This window comes from Sesamum indicum, linkage group LG9, assembly GCF_026168435.1.
Source record: "Sesamum indicum cultivar Baizhima isolate 11 linkage group LG9, ASM2616843v1, whole genome shotgun sequence".
NCBI lineage: Eukaryota > Viridiplantae > Streptophyta > Magnoliopsida > Lamiales > Pedaliaceae > Sesamum > Sesamum indicum.
In genome coordinates, this window is record NC_142665.1 from 19,797,425 (window position 1) to 19,814,908 (window position 17,484).

The window sequence follows — 17,484 nt, forward strand, 5'->3', positions numbered from 1 at the left end:
CTATAGGCCTTGAGGCATGGCCTTAACCCATTGTAGCTCAAAACTTTTTATAACAAAAGAAGACATTGATAGATTGAAGGGGAAAATTCCCCAAAATGCCAACTGTTCAACTAACTATTGCCGAAAATGTAGCACATCCTCCAATTCAGACAATATTAGTACTAAATAATCACTACCAAAAAAAGGCATATGCATTGAAGCTAACATAGAACACAGAAGGGGACAAACACATAATACAACTAATAAACAGTTTGATAAATATCAGCTCATGATCAAACATTTTATTCGGCCTTCATTACCAGCCCTGTTCTGTTCATGCATGTATGAAGGCTCCCTGCAATCAACCTCACTGTGGTCTGAATGATATATCGTGGTCGGCCTCGTTGAATTCAGAAGCGCAAAGAAAATGGATCTTTTTCGGAAAGCAAAGACAGTTAGGCTTATAAGCCACAAGGATAAGTACTTGGTGGCCGAAGAGGACTGTTCAACGGTCAGCCAAGACCGTGACGGATCAACAAAGAATGCGGTGTGGACGGTGGAATTCGTTGATGGGAAGAATTGTATTCGGCTCCAGAGTTGTTATGGAACGTACCTGACAGCCTCAAGCATACCGTTTCTTCCAGGAGCGACGGGGAAAAAGGTGATCCAAACGTGGTCGTCCCAGTGTCATTCTGGAGCGGAATGGGAACCCTTGAGGGACGGAATGCAAGTGAGGTTGAGATCGCAGTGGGGCAACTTTTTACGGCCCAATGGCGGTCTTCCCCCTTGGAGAAACTCGGTCACACACGACGTTCCCCACCGGAGCAAGACATATGAGAAGGTGCTGTGGGACGTTGAGGTGGTGGAGAAATGCACTCATCCACTCATGGAACAGGACGGCTCTACGTTCAACAGATCAAGATCAGCCTCTGCATTGATGGATCCTCAGAACCAAAGCGACAACGTCAGAAGAGTGTTACTGAGCAATGAGCTGGAAAGCTTTTCAAATGTAAAGTGGTGTTTGTATCAAAAAGCATGCATTCTATTCCCAAGATAATTCGTGATTCTACATGAATTTTATTACATTTTTCATGAAAATGCACAGAATTAAGGGTTTTGTATTGAGATCCAGGTGCCTCTCCTTTCTTTTTTTTATTGCTTACTGATATATACATCACCTGAATGTCGGCTCCAAATGACCACCTTCCAGGAGATATGGAAAATTCGATACCGCCTATATGGATTTGTACCCACATCACTATGAGTTGTTGGACCAAAATACAATAATGTCATTATGTAATTAATTATGTGGGTACAAGCCCATATGGGTTGCATCACCAGGCCCCTGAACCTATATGGCTTGTGACTGTATTTTTGGGGAAGATGTCAAACACTTGGAGGTTTGAGAAGATAATATAGGGTAAATAATTATCGTTAAAACTATTTCTCGTGGGACTTGTTAGATGATGATATTTCTTGAAGCTCTAACATTGGCAGCTCAAGATTGATCCTCCCATGAAGAAAGATCATACTTTGATGCCTCTTAAATTGCTTTTATCTGGTATCATAATTTAGGATACATTGACTCACTGGTACGATACCTTATGAAATGATCAAGTTGATTAAAAAAAAATCCCTTTTGGAGCTTTCATATTGTCGTTAGAAAACTAGCGGCCATTAAATGTGGAACATGTGGCACTAAAAAACACCTATTTGCTCTTTTTGGAGGGAAATGGGAGGGTCCAAACTTTTCTTTAAGCATTTTCCCACTACTTTCACCATTCTTCATTCATTTTTTTTTTTGCTAATTTTGTGTTGAGAAGGTGAAAATCAAGTCTCCATCGACAAGTTCAAAGCTCACTTGCATTTGTGGAAAGGTTGCTCAGTTGAAAGCGTCATGGACAACAGAAAATCCAGGTAAGCTGATTCATTGTTGTGAAAATTCCATAAGTGGTGATGGATGTGAGTTTATTGAGTGGAAAGATAGGACAATGTGTGAAAGATCAAGAGCTGTCATACCTAATTCGCTTCAACGAATCAATAAAATGGAGGATGACATTGTCGAGTTGCAGAAAAATGAAGCAATTGTCGACAAATTGAGGGATGAAATAGCATTATTAAAAAGAAGGAAAAACATTTTGATGGTTTTATTAATATTATCATGGCTTCCTGTTATGTCCAAGATTTTATTTTGAAGTAAAAAATGGATGTAAAATAGGCTTAGCATAATTTTTCTTTTCTATTGTATGTTCAATTTTAGATCTCTATTCTGAGTAACGAGCTACTTCTTTTTTGTTTTTACGGTGGTAAAATGTAGTTCTTTATGTATATGCTTTTTTATTCTCTCTTGTGGTATGTGGCGTTAAGGTTTCAATCTACTATGCATTTATAAAATTGAATTGAAGGACTGGATTTGTAAGAAATAGGGACTAAATAGAACACTCAAATTCCATGCAAACACAAACAAATAATTTATTGACAAAAGATGTATGTTTGTTCGTCAGTACATAAAAAACAAAAACAAAAGATAAATGTTTCTACACTATACAATAGATGTGCAAATTTGCAAAAAGATGATAACAGTGAACCTCAAGGAGACTTCATCCCACCCTTGTTTTTTTTTGGCTTTTGAAGATGATGAAATTGCTTCTGCTAATTCTGAAACTTCTAAAACTTCTTCCCATCTTTAAGTAATGCTGCGGATGACTTCACAATGGCGGTATATGTCGGGTTCAACACAAATCCATGTGGATATGGAGCCATAGGTGCAGGTGTGTGCTTATTGTTATTCTTGGATGCATTTGTTGTGGAAGCCTGAGGGTGGAAAGATAGTGGCAGACTCCTTGCTTGTGTAGATGAACTCATATGACCTAGTTATATAGAAAAGAACAATTTTGTAAGTGCAATTTACCAAGATTTTGAGTCTTTTTTATAATATCTCAGAGGAGTGCATATAATAACCCCGATATTCCATATAAGACTGCAAAATAGGTACAGTATGTGTAGAAGTAAAACCCTAGTCCATTAATCAATGAACAACAATACTCACCCTGTGTTTGCCCACTCTCCAACCCAACCAAAGCCATCATGAACTCTGTGCAAACAATCAACAAACAACGCTCAGGAGCGTAGGCGAAAATTGAAAATCCATTTATCAGAAAGATTTGGTTCTTACTTAGCAGTGTCTGTGGCAACAGGAACAAGTCAATGCAATGTCCTCTCCATCTCATTTTTTATTTCTGTCACAAGGAGCTGCACAAAAGAATAAAGTAATAAAATAGAAGAATTAAATCGCGCACTTCATGTCCAGGGATTATTATGCGGAAATATGAATAAAAGAAAAACTCGACCAAGAAGCATTTTCTTGTCAACATGGATGCGTAGTCTCACTTCTTGCTCACAGTCTATTTCTGGACGCTAATAGAAATAAAACAGAAATACCTTCTTCTCGACATGGAAAGACTGCCAGCTTCAAGTTTTTCACTTGTTTCCTTTGGCTTTAAAAATTGCAACGTTAAGTCTGTTGTCCCTGTCTCCTATAACAAAATAAATCAGGAGAACACGTTCACCCATCAATCAAACTACGAAGACATTACATGTAGCCATTATATGTTTAGAAATAAAAGAGAACAGCATGAATTATGAACTTCCCCAGCTTTGCCCCATGTTAACATAGAAGATTAAGAAAACATTTAACTCAATGAATAGACCAATAAATAACAGAGATATATCTTTTACATGGAAGAAGCATATTCCAAAACATGAAATGCTAGATATCACCAAACCTTTACTCATCTGATGACAAAGAAGACCTATCAACTGCCCAAAGTATTAATATCGTATAACAGTGTTATAAGATTAAGTAGTTAAAGCTCAATATAATTGTACACCTCCAAATGAAATTTGATGGCAACATAAGCTGCTTCACATGCTAAGCTAGCAAAATTAAATGATATTACCCCATTTGAGTTACCATGGTCTCCGCACTGCCATGGATATGCATCTTCAGAGGTGTTTTCTCTCTCCACCTTCTATTCTAGGCCATGGGATATCCATCATTCTTTATTCAATACGTGCACTTCGATCAATGACACGCCTTCCGTTCGGTCCATGAGGCTCAGAGCATCTTTCAAGGTTAGACCACAAAGCATTGACTATATATCAGGAAACATCATCAAAGATGCACCAGGTACTGGAATGAAATATAGAAGATTACTTATGCACCAGAACACACATAACGATCAAGTGCTTACCTCTTTGGCCAGCATTGATTCTAAGCACCTCAAGATATTTAAGCTGGTAATCTTGTTCAATCTGTCCAATACAGGCAGCTCTTGATAGAGCTCCTGCAGAAGACAAAGATGTTGAATATCTTATTTTATAAACTTTTTGGCAGCTTTGGAGAAGAATCATGTATATTCATGCATGTAATAGCAACCAACACCATATTGCTGTGGCGATAAACAAAAATACATGCGTACTTATGTTGTCAATTATCTCAAGTCACATGCATTCATGCAGGAGAATGACAGATGTCAACAATTATGTCATTCAGTCATCAATTGTTGCAAGAAATTTTGACCATAGATATTAGAATTCTCTTAAAGGGGGATTCCCAGTTTAGTGTACAAGATTCTAATAAATATCCAGGTTCCTATGTTGACAGCATAAAATGTAAATTTTTAAGACAATGATATGAGTTGGAAATGCAAAGTTTTGATTGCTGGTTTCTCTATGCAGAAATACGGGAAAAGAAAAAAGAAAAAAAAATACCATGGACATAAATCTGTTGCTAGTTCGGGATCTTTCAGTGATTAGACCTTGTTTAGAGGAGAAAAAGAAATGGTCAAGCCACACAGGGTAACCTGGAAAATATCAAACTTGGTGCAGGCAATATTCACAACAAGATGATAGCACAATATTATGATAGGGGTCTTCAAACCGTACTAGTCCATTTTACTGTTCCTCACTGGACTACACTTGGCAATTCATCAATTAGGAGCACTGCTAATACATCTCCTCTAGAGAGGATGGATCTCTCCTCCCTTTGCTCAGTCAAGATTGCTAGTGGTGTAATTTGTTTTATCAGCTTTCCGGAACATGTTACTAATCTTGTATTAGTTTCTTGGAATGCACTTGGATTCTATGTCAGCTTTTTTACTACAAAAAAGCATTTCATTTCCTTCAAAGATCTAGGGTCAAGAAAGGTACACATCAAAAGGATACTATTTTGCTGCAGAGAGGACCCAAAAGCATAAGGTCAATGTAAAAGGAAAAACGTGAAACATTAATAGGCATTGGTGAGCGACAAAAGGGTTTTAATTAATTTCTTCAGGGTGCATAAAACATCTAAAACTCATATGAGGAAAATCACAAAATATAAGACTAATATGTTCTTAGTCAGAAAATGACAGGTGAGACAGGCTAATGAGCACATCACCAGGAAGTGGAAGTAAAGGTGGAAATCGGGGTGATGCTTAAATTTCTTAGCTGAGTAACAATATGAAAAGTTCATGATGTGGTCTTGGCACTACTGATGGCAATCCATTTACATGGAACTCGAGGCAATGTGGTTATGTTTAAGTTCAAATTTCAACATTTTTAATCAAAACATTCTGTAACAGTGTGCATGTCAAAACAATCCTCTCTCCATCTAAAGCATAAAATGACGTCCTACGTTTTATGTGCTCATCAGTCCCTAGGACTGCAACACCAAAGTTTTAGTTTGAAAGCAAGAGGAGCTTACTTAGTATCACGCGTTTCCTTGAGGCTTCTAGCTTACAGAAATTACTTATTTATCTCCATTATATACTCCAAGAGACTGAAAACCTGGTTTTCAGATCAAAGAACTGATTATCTTTGATAAGTTATCACACAAGATAGCCTTCTGGCACGTCACATCAGTTCTAAAGTGTTTTCCTGACTTCTTAAAATCAAAATTATGATGATATACAAACAGCAGAAGAAGAATCAGTTTTCATGAAAAAGGGCCGGGATTCAAATTAGACTGAGGCAGAACTGTCAAAAATCATAATGGTAACGAGAGATAATACTAACAGCTGTAGGTTGAACTGAAGTCCTCAGTTGCGGCAGCACTGACTCTGCTGTTTCCTTCAATTTCTAGATAACCAATCTTTTCTGCTACAACAATCCTTAAAAGTTCATCCATGTCTTTGATATTAATTGTTGAACACCTTCTGCAGGAAGCACAACTTCTTTTAACTGTCTTATGCTTGGCTTTGAGAGTGATTGCACAAGATTTGAGTCTTTAACAATTGTATTCGCAACCTCAAATGCTAGAATGGTTCGTGCATGTTTGGATTTGTTTTAGAGATGATTTAAACTAAGTGTTGTATGTTTGATGTTGTGATTTGAGAGACAAAAGTTGACGTTCATTGTCAAATCATTTCTGTTTTATCTGATATTTATATTTATGTGTGTTTATATATATTATATATAGAAAATCCAAAACCAAAAATTCACACAAATAAGGTGTAAAAAAAAGCAGGCAAACATTGGTTGTGTTTTGGCCCATCTCGGGAATTCTCCAAAAATGAAACCAAACAAAGCCAAACGTTTCATTATTTTGGTTGTTGCTCCCGAAATAAATTTACCTGTTAAGTTCATGGTCCCAGTAACCCGAAGCGTGTCCAGAACTTCTGCTGCCCTTTCAAGTCCAGCACTACAAGCTCTGGTTAAAAGAGTGCCTACTTCTGAAACCTACAAAAATATAAGATCAATAGCATGAACCCATGACATTTTGCTTCTGATATAAGCCAACAATTTCTACACAACTGAGCAATAGGGTAGAAAAGGCTACCGTAAGACAATAATGTTCTTATTTCAGTTCAGTTCCTCTAGTAATATAATCTTGATACGGCTTAAAACTTCTCTGAAAATCTAAGTCTTGTTTCTTCAAGATTCGATATGCTTCCATCTCCTTGAGCCCAAAATCAATGGTGCAGTCATCAAATTTCAATTCTATTGGGCAGCCCACATCAAATAGCTCTTTCCCTACCATCTCTGCACCGAGATCAGATGCATGGTCTTGGCTTCTCCTAAAAACATGGGTTGATAATGCGTGGTTCTCATATCCAGGTTTAGGCAAGGCCACACTGGAGGGATTTTCCAACAACGATGATGGTCTATGATAAGAGAACTTCACTTTTTGAGTCCCATAGCTCATATCTTCTGTATCATCACCAAGAGAAACAAAATCATCATCCTGAGACTTGGAGTCAGAACCCAAAACTTGCTCCTCAACAAGCTCCACAACTTTATCACATTGAATTTTGAACAAAGAATGAGCCGAAAATCCTTCTGAGTTTTCCAGGTAGAGCTCTCTTTCCTCTTTGAGTCCTTCCAGGTAAAGTTTATGAAGGATAGTCATAAAATGAGGAGGGAGAACTGGACCTACAAGGGTATCAGATGGTCTAACTTTACTGGACCATTTATTGCTCCGGTACGATGGCTTTCGAAAAGGAAACGGCATTACTTGGAGTTGGTCAGGAAGATCCAGGAATTCCAACGGTTCATTGTGGTTCTCAAGATCCTCATTGAAATCTGAGTAGGTGGAGAATGCCAATTGCAACATATTTGTCGGTAAAGCAGCAAAAGTACTCCTTAAAGCAATCTCATGTATGCTGGTTGGCAAATTGACATCTTTCAACACATCAGGAACTGGTAGTGACGATCTAACTCCAGGAAGCCCAAAAGCCTTCAGCCTGTGACATATTTCTTGATGAAAATTAGATGCTGACTTAACAAAATACTTTTTCTGGGCATCTTTGTCCCTCTCTTTCCTATTTTCTGTTCTTTTGACAACATATGCAGCTAGCTTATCTTCTAAATAGGCATTAAGAAAATCAAACTTCAGGTGCTGAAATTTCTTTACCCCTTCATATTCTAAATTATTGCAATTATATAGAAGATTTTCCTCCAAATAAACACTTTTCCTCTTGCGACTTACTTCCGGAAATTTTTCATATTCCCATGCTGCAAGGTAGTGTTGTGCTTCTATCTTACCCGAAGATGTTAACCTTATCATTACAAACCCACCAAAACTATCAGGTGAGGACAACTGTGCAGAAATATCAGGCTCGAGAATGCCAAACCCCAAAATTAACTGTTTCTTCTGCCTCCAGTCAATCCAGACTGGTAGGGATGTTTTAGATAACTCCTCTCTCAGAAGACAACTACCACTGTTACAATCAGATGGTGACAATGAAAGCGCCGAGGGGAGTCCCCAAGCATAATATGAGTTGCAGAACTTCGAAATTTCAGAAGAAACAGATCCTTTTCCATTATCATCAGGGCCATAACAGAAAAGACTGAACTCACCATCCCAAAAAGATCCCAGCAAAATGCAGTAGCCCGACTCTGAAGCCCACTTGTATTTAGTGTCTTCTACATTTACTCGCAACTCTGACAATTTGAAGACGGTCATATATCGTGGATTTCGAAGCCCATGTGACCACCGCAACACCGGCATCAATGGTTTCCGTATATCACAAAGAAGTAGCAGGAATCTCGTAGCCACAGTAAAGGAGAACACATCAGAATTCGCCCTTGCGAGCGCCTGAAAACCATCATTTTTGCCAATAGACAACATTTCAAGCTTCAGCAAACAAGAAACGTTACAATCCCCAGCAGACCTCATATCAACCAAGAATACCTCACTGCAATGAGAAGCAATAACTAACCTAGGATGCCAACTAAACTCACATCCAACCCACTGTGGCCCTTGATAACCATTTTTCTCGTCCAATGCCAACTTGTCATTCAATGACACCTGCATCTTTTTATTGATTACTCTATTATTTCCACTAAACAAGGACATCAGTTTACCTTTTTTACCACAAGAATAGTTTACATCAAACAACAACAAGTCACCATTTTCCAACAAAACTAAGCACTCTTCCTTCAAATGTGGACTCCAACATGCACTCATCACTGCATTACCCTTTAACGTCTTAGGGTTGGCACACCCCAGATAATCCAAACAAATAGAAACCTCATTTTCTTTACAGAGAGTATTAAGTCCAACTCTATACCAATTAACAGAATAATCAGTACAGACCATCAAAAAAGCAACAACAACAGCAACATTCTTACACTTGTTAATGGTACCTACATCTCCAAAAATGTCATGTCCATTCTCATTGCTGCATAAAGCATCAACGGGGTTGACCAGTAACCGTGTGATTCGTTGGCGATTCACATTACCCTCTTTCGCTAGTTGGAACAAACTGTCCTTTTGTGAATGAACACCCAAAATCCCATCTTTTACTGAAAGTAAAGAAAAACCCACATGATCAGAGTTCTCCCCGGTTGGGAAGAACACAACAATCAAATTTTTATCCGGGATTTGAAGCAATTGAAGAGATTTGAAACCATGAAAGTAGGAAGAGTAGTCAGGGAGCTGGGAGCCGAGAAGAGAACAAAAGGAGGAGGCAGAGGAAGGTACAGAACTGTGATTCTGGAGGAACCGGGGGAGGGAGAGCTGAGGATACGGCGGCGGAAGGCGAGGTGAGAGGGAGGACGACTGGAGGAGAGTTGTTGAGGAGTTGGGTTTTGGGTTAAATATTAGAGGGCCAAAGGGAGTATCCGGGTTTTTGTTTGGGATGAGGAGCGGCGCTGAGAAGGTGGAGGATATGGGCCAGAGGGACTTCCACTCCGCCGTGAACTCCATTGGTGGCAGCGGCGGATGTCAAATTTCAGACGTGGCCACGGTGGCGAGCGGGCGATGCGGAATCCAACTCCCGGCGGGACTACGAAGACTCCCTTAAACCACACAAGATTGTTCTCTGCCACCCATCAGCTCCATATTCAGTTAAATGTCAATAAATCAGTACTCCGTGCAGCAAAGAAGAGAAAGTGATACGCGATTGGAAGTAGTATGTGGCGTGGTGGAGTAGTGGTAGGTTTTGTGCAAAGAATTGGCATTGGATGCTGATTGCTGAGGGGGTTTAGGTTTACTTCAATTTGGAGAAAGAGGCGCTAAAGATTGGACTTTCTTGCCTGGTTTTTTATTTTCATCTTACTCATCCAATAAAAAAAAGGCTTTTGTTGTATTTTTTAGTTAATTATTATTTCTCAATCATAATCCTATTTATTAACACATAAATGAAAATTGGAGTTCCTTTAGGACAATGAATTGAATTTAAGAAAAGTAAAGAATTGTTAATTTATTTTTAAAATTTTAATAATTTTTTAAATAGTTATGAGATTGACGTTAATATAGGATATGTCTCTATATACACCTTAAATCAATATATTGCAAGCACTTAGAACAAGCACCTCGTAAATCATCAAAAGAGGCGAAACTTAAATAATAATCCATAATTTAGACCCATAAATCATATTCAAAATTTGAGGGCAGAATTTGGTACAATCAAATTTAACTAGGTTAATAAAATACTTGAAGTATTACAAACTTATCGAACTGCGCCAAAGAGTAAGATGATGGAAATCCCTTCATCCCTAGCTTGTGGATGGAAGGCATTTATACCTATTAAAGATTAAATAAACTTATATAAAGACACTAACTTACTATTTTCAAAAGGTCATAAAGAGATTTGAATTCAACATTTTGTAAGAAAAACGAGCTAAAACACCAGTTATGATGGAGATTACAAAGAAGACTAATGAGATAGTGCAACCCCAACATGAAGAAAAGAACGTTGTGTTTCAGTAATTTGGTACTTTGAAAAAATAAAATTTATAAAAATATAGGTAACGTTAATCCTAAATGGGATTATCCCACTCAAGTTAACTAAATAATAAAAGAAGTAACATGAATGCTGCGCGATCCAAAAGGTAAAGAAGTTACTAGCACAGTAAAAATAAAAATTTCTAATAAAATAAGAATAAGAAATCTTATCTTTTACACACAGTAATTTTATGAGACAAAAACTATACAGAAAGTGGGTAAATTACACTTTCAATTCATATACTTTGGTCAAAATCGATTTTGATTAATATACTTTTTCGAGATATGGTTTTAACCCTAAGTTTTATAATCAAGATTTTGATTTTTAAACTTTTTGATGCACGATTTTAATTCATAATCTTTATAAATTATTATTGGTCTGTCTGTTCCCTCCTTAATATTTTTAAATAATATTGTAATTATTGGACCAAAATCATAATAATATATAAAAATCAGTGACTAAAATTATATTTTGAAATGTTTAAAGATCAAAATCAATTTTGACCCAAAATATAGGCACTAAAAGTGTAATTTACCTCGCAGAAAGTCAAGCAGCTGCTTATGCTATTGCTATCATCATACCCGAAATTGACGAACACAGAAACACGAAACACGAAACACAGCACTGTCATAACATCTGATGCCCAAACTCCACACATATAACATTCTGATTCAGTTGCTCAAGTTTGGTACAAACATCAAGAAGCAATGAACAAGAATCCTCAGACACCGCTCGTCTTCTGTACCATCCTACTCTTATTGAAGTCATTACACGCAAACTCACACTCACACTCGCACACCGTTTGCATAATCGGCAGCGGAATCGGCGGCGCCTCCGTCGCCCATTTCCTACGCCGCTACTCCGACCCGCAGACAATCGGCCAGATCACAATCTTCGAGCGACATGGCGTCGTCGGAGGCCGCATGGCAACCGTCACCATTGCCGGCGAGACTTTCGAGTCCGGCGCCTCCATTCTCCACCCCAAGAACTACCACGCCTTGAATTACACCAAGTATCTCAACCTCCGGGTGAAACAACCCAAGCACGCTGATGATTCTCTCTCTTTGGGTATTTGGGATGGCCATAAGTTCGTTTACAAGACCCTGAATTCGAGTTCCAAGCTGCCTATTGTCCAGCGCTTCGTGGCCATTGCTAATTCGATTGTGATGTTGTTGAGATACGGTGTCTTTTCTCTCTTGCGGATGAGTAGCTTCGTTGAGGTACTCAGCCGATTTTTTGGGTTTCTTGGTTCTTGTGTTATCCATCTTCAGAATATAACAGCTATTGTATGAGTGAAATTTGGCCCTTTCAGCACTTTTTGGAGTAAAATGTTTATGTATTTTGCTCTGTCTCTCTCTTGATATGATGTGAATAATTATAGATGCCGTTCATGAAGTTAATGATGTTCTTCCTGCAGCCGTAAATGCATAATTTCATTGTCGTTTGCTCATGGTTTACGAATTCATACAAATGATTTGCCAATTGTATATGTAACATATGATGTGTGTGGATATATGCAACTCTCATAGGGTGAGCATCTAACCTCCCTGCGGATGTTTAAACTTGTTACTTTGCTGTGGTGATATGCAGTATCCTATGATGATACGATCAGCTCACAGATTTCGTGTTATATGTATGATTGTAGGCAACAGTCAACAAGTTTTTGAGGTATTATGAAGGTTTTGAATCCCGACCTGTGTTTGAGAGTGTGGAGGGGATGCTTAAATGGGCTGGACTATACAATCTGACGACAAGGACGTTAGGAGAGGAATTGGTGAACGTGGGACTGTCTCCTATACTCATCCAAGAGCTTGTCACTGTGAGATATTATTTCTCTCGTATTATACTTGCTATTTCATATTCATTTGCTGTCAATTTGTCATATTTATTGCTTTACTCTGTTTATATTACCTTTTCTTTTCTCTAAAACATTGAAAATTATGAACAATTAGTGGGCACGACCTGAACGTCTTGTGATCTGCTCCTGCTTCTATTTGGCCGTGCCTTTATTTGTGCACGAGTGTACTTCTTATGTATGCACATATCATCATTTTTGCAGCTCTAACTTTGTTTTTTTCTTTTCTATTGACTTTCTTAACATTAATAGCTATTTCTGTTATTATGATCTTAATTCTATCTCGACTAATGTAGCATGTACTCTTCCACAATATGATCACATCTGTTCATAGAATAGCATTGTGGATCCAAATTATTGAGTGGATGATGCATTATTGTTGAATGTTGTTGCTTTACAATGTTCAGGCATATTCAAGCTTCTATAGTATATAACTTTTCAGACTCTTTGCTTTTATGGGATTTGGCAGCACTTTGGGCCTCCTCGTTTGGCACTTCCAACGGTGTAAACAGTATACAAGTGTCATTTTAACAACACTTGCCCAATTTATTATCTTAAAATTAGATCATATAATTCCCAATGTCTAAACATTTCCTTATGGTTTGATACATTTTTCCCTTTATTCTGCTATAACGATTCCTCAAGTAATTGCAATCAAGAAAAGTTTCTGGTGGTTCATCAATGTAAGATGTTCTATTAAAATAATCACTTTTTGTTATTTAATGGCGTGTGATAGAGTGTGTTTAGTATTTATAAGCCAAGGAATTTGCCAAAAATGAACAATAGTTCAGAGCTAAATTTCAAGAAATGAAGACAGATATAAACATGAAGGGCGAAGATCATATTACACCGGCTTAGCAGAGGGATTAGTTGGATTTTCCTCCAGTTGATATTGTTTAATTGTTTGTATATAGGCAAGCATTGTTTTGGGCATGTCTCATTTCTTTCATCCTGAAGAATATGTGGAAAGACTCTTCCATTGATCTAGGGTAACAGGTCACTGAGTTATGCGCAGTGAGTTGCAGGAATTAGTTTCTTTGTGTATTAGTCAAAAGTTATGTAGCTCTTGCTGCATGGGGCCATTGATAGAAAAAGCTGTCTAGTCTATAGAGCATGTCCTTGAGATTGAGAAATGCGTCTTGATTACTATGCAGATGTTTCTGCAGATAACCTGTGATTCCAATGATTGCTTATTCAAGAGCTGAAGTATTAGTAAGCTTCCTTTACTGTGTTTGAAGCTGAAGATCCATCTCTAACAACTAGCAAAGGAACAAAGTAAGATTGTGTTGCATGATATCATTTATATGATGGTTGCTATAACTTTTGATATTTCTAGTGTCACTCTCAATAAGTTATTTAGCGCCCGCATCTTCTTTCAAGTAGAATAATGGAAATACACATTTATACTATATGATGCTTGCATCATTTACTCCAAAGTCCAATTATGGTGACTGAATCTTTATTTTTCTTCTGGTGACTATCGTATGGCCCAATCTGTTGACATGGGGCTACGAGGTGCATGGACTATAAGATGCATGAGACATAGCTAGAAGTTAGCTGTCCTATAGCCCCAACATTCGCTCCCAATAAAAAATGAAATTTCAACAGCATCAAAGTTAATAGCATGATGAAGTTACATAAACTTTTTTGTCTTTGTTTATTACAAGCCTTAGTAGACTTGGGATCCGTTAAACCTCAGAAAACTGAGATAACTAGCTAATGAACACAGAACGAGGGAGTTCAGAAGTAAGATACTTGTTTGATGCTTCCCAACATGTTGACAAAAACTAAGATATTTTGTTTGCCACATCTTGCAGAACTGCTGTCCAATTTTAAAAAATGTGGATAGTTTTCTAAGCAAATAATGGACTCAGTGAGAAGTAACTAAAAGTTGATACTTGGACAGAACATATGGTTTTTCTGCCTATAGATCCACATGTCTTGTCAGATGCATCTTTTAAACTATGCTGAAACATTTCTCCCTTTCAGGTCTAATTTCCAAAAGCAATCCTGGAAAGACCTTGAGCTTCTTTGTATTGCATACTCATACTTTGTCATTTCTTGCTCATTGTTTTACATATTCACCATAAAAATCCCATGCACAAGCTTTGCAATAAAGGAAAGAGGGAGAGAGAGGCAGATTCTTTTAATAGCACTGGTCCTAAAAGAAACTTTTAAAACCTTCCCGCATGCACAAATGATCATCTCTTATTCTCTTTGAATGTCTGATTTGCTCATGCATGAAACTGCTAGGAGCCAGCTATCCGTCAAACAGCAACTGCCTTTAGCTCAAAATATTGACTTTAATTTTCAGATAAATGTTAAAACTTTCGTGCTTGTGCAGGTCATCACAAGAATAAATTATGGTCAGAGTGTTAACATAAGTGGACTTGCTGGTGCAGTTTCCTTGGCTGGATCTGGAGGTGGTTTATGGTCGGTTGAAGGAGGGAATTGGCAGATGGCCGCAGGATTAATCAACCGTTCAGAAGTTGTCTTGCACCTTCATGAAGAAATAGAATCTATCTCTTACCTGGGAGATGTTTATGAGCTGAACTCCACAAAGGGAAAAAGTTACAATTGCCAAGTCGCTGTGGTGGCTACACCCTTGGACGAACTAAATATTCTTTTCAATCCTGCAATATCACTACCTCCAAGAAAATTACAGCATACACATGCAACTTTCGTTAGAGGCCTATTAAATCCTGTGAGTATATTATATATCTTTAACAAATACCTTGTTCTGAGCTGGTCCTCGTGATGTTTCTCGTATTTAAATATTAAGAATTTGTTATGCTCAGGCATACTTTGGTCTGGGTTCATTATCGGATATCCCTGAACTGGTGGGCACCACAGAGACTGCCGATGTACCATTCTCAAGCATCAGCATTCTTAAGGAACATGAGAAAGATATGACCTACAAGATATTCTCACGTGAACCTCTGGCAGACGCCTTACTGGATGTCATCTTCAGGTACTATTCAAATCAGTTTATTTATAATACATTTGCTTAACCGATATGTGGTGTATATAGTCCAATTTTTTCTGTAAACATAGAATATCCCGTGTTGGTTCTCTCTTCCCTTAGGCTCTGTCATTGTTAATTCTTGCTGGTTTTAGTCTCATATGAATTGGATAAGTATTCAACCAGGTTATTGGTTAGACCCACGTCGTTACTAGACAAATTGTTAAGTTGCAATTTCTTTACCAAATTACCGTGCTTTGTCTTACAGCTAGTATAATTTCAAGCTCTCAACGACTTTCGTTGTTTTCTTTTTCTCCTCTTGCTTTTTGCAGTGTGAGAGTGGAGACAATCAAAATCAACTGGGCTGCTTATCCTCATTACCAGGCCCCTGAGACATACGCTCCCTTTATTTTGGATGGTAATCATCTATACTATGTCAATGCTTTTGAGAACGCAGCTAGCACCATGGAAACGAGTGCTGTTGCGGCGGAGAACATAGCAAGGCTGATCCTTTCAAGACTATCCCAGCAAGTATACTACAGCTCGACTAACTTGAAGAGCTTCAGCAGTGATTCTTCCAGATTACATGTAGAATTGTAAGTTGAAATCTTGTTTTTGCTGCCCGTTGAGTTTACCTGCCAACTGAAAGTGTGATGTATCAATGTGGATGCGTACATAAGGTGTGTAATGAGAACTCATGGTCGGAGATATTGTGTCCAAAGAATGTCCAGAATCTGGAAGAGTCACGCTGCATAGATACGAATCTAGATAGACTCCTTGGGATAATTTTGCACAATCGTTTACCCATGAGTCGTGAGGTTTGTATGGTTGCATTTCTGGTATGATTTAGCGTACTTGAGAATCAAACTATTGGCATGCTTCATGTATTTCCAGGTTGTGAAATATGGACAGATTGCGAAGAAAATAATTGTCAACCAAGCTAAACATGGCTTGATCTTTGGCTGAAAAACTTATCAAAGCTGCAAAGGAAAAGAGAGAGAGGAAAAAACTATGAAGAAATAAGACTAGAATAATTTTTGTAGTTTTATCTCTGTAATAGGTTGGTAAAATAAGATTAATATAATTGGGGGTTTCACTTCCACCATTTACAAACAAGGTTAAATACTCCCTTCCTGCATATGTAAAATTATACTTTTCTCAAAAAAAAAAATTGAAATTACATTGACAACTCTTCTAATAATTTTTCATTTACACTTCGCACATTCTCGTTAGAGTTTGGACGAAAAATAGAACAAAAAAAAAAGATACACAAATTTTAATTTTGTTGCTCATTTAATATTTTTATAAATTTTTATACTTATAAAGAGATAAAATAATATATAAATATATATATATATGGAATGAGGTTAATATTAATATATTTTTTCTTTTATAAGTACAAAATTATCATATAAAAATAATTAATGAGGGGTAAAATTGAATATTTATATATCTTTTTGCTAATCTTAGTATTTTTCGTTTAAATAGTGACAAAAGGGTGTTAGGTGCAATGCTGAATTTCTGGAGGAAATGTATGTAATTTTAAAACTTATTTAGAGAAAATATAATTTTATATTTTTAAAAGAGATATATGTGTAATTAAGTCATTTACAAATATCATCAAGTGTTATATTCTATCAACCTAACCTTTGTAAGAGAAAAACATTTATTTCAAAATCCGCCAAAAAAGAGAAACAAGGTTACTGCTGTTTTACAACATCAACTCAACCCGAGTCCAAGAATGTGGTAAATTTTAAAGTAAAATGGAGTTCAGTAAGCATACTATTATTTATTACCTGTCCTTACATTATTTTATTTCGTTGGTAGTATTCCAAGTTTGAAATATTGACGGGTTCAAAGTCAAAGCCGGTGGGCAGCATAATGTCACCTCCCACTCCCACTCCCAGCAGCCCATTTACTTTCCTGCCACCTTCTTCCATTTTCATCGTTTTTTTTGGTTGATCAATTAGCCATTT

The 17,484-nt window shown here is 37.3% G+C and overlaps 3 protein-coding genes across 11 annotated transcripts; 2 read left to right on the top strand and 1 right to left on the bottom strand.

Moving 5' to 3' along the window:
• Positions 1–406: 406 nt before the first annotated feature.
• On the top strand, positions 407–1,036 carry LOC105178366 (uncharacterized). Its single transcript, XM_011101830.3, has one exon. The coding sequence runs from the start codon at positions 407–409 to the stop codon at positions 1,034–1,036; it is 630 nt and encodes a 209-aa protein (XP_011100132.2).
• Positions 1,037–2,426: 1,390 nt separating this feature from the next.
• Positions 2,427–9,990, bottom strand: LOC105178025 (TATA box-binding protein associated factor RNA polymerase I subunit C). 9 transcript variants are annotated; one of them, XM_088885068.1, is made up of 9 exons: positions 6,800–9,990; positions 6,594–6,699; positions 6,037–6,176; positions 4,233–4,325; positions 3,953–4,105; positions 3,421–3,515; positions 3,155–3,231; positions 3,029–3,073; positions 2,427–2,849 (listed from the first exon to the last, which is right to left on the bottom strand). In XM_088885068.1, the coding sequence occupies exon 1, from the start codon at positions 9,668–9,670 to the stop codon at positions 6,818–6,820; it is 2,853 nt and encodes a 950-aa protein (XP_088741194.1). In that variant the 5' UTR covers positions 9,671–9,990; the 3' UTR covers positions 2,427–2,849; positions 3,029–3,073; positions 3,155–3,231; positions 3,421–3,515; positions 3,953–4,105; positions 4,233–4,325; positions 6,037–6,176; positions 6,594–6,699; positions 6,800–6,817. The 9 variants fall into 9 exon arrangements, with proteins under 9 accessions (XP_088741194.1, XP_088741192.1, XP_088741189.1 ...); XM_088885066.1 differs by having other exon boundaries at positions 3,939–4,105; XM_088885063.1 differs by adding an exon at positions 4,753–4,799 and having other exon boundaries at positions 3,421–4,105.
• Positions 9,991–11,264: 1,274 nt separating this feature from the next.
• On the top strand, positions 11,265–16,395 carry FCLY (farnesylcysteine lyase). The gene is made up of 5 exons (XM_011101361.3): positions 11,265–11,911; positions 12,337–12,510; positions 14,891–15,250; positions 15,345–15,517; positions 15,841–16,395. Exons 1-5 carry the CDS (start codon positions 11,399–11,401, stop codon positions 16,106–16,108), a joined length of 1,488 nt encoding a protein of 495 aa, XP_011099663.1. The 5' UTR covers positions 11,265–11,398; the 3' UTR covers positions 16,109–16,395.
• The last annotated feature ends 1,089 nt before the right edge of the window (positions 16,396–17,484 follow it).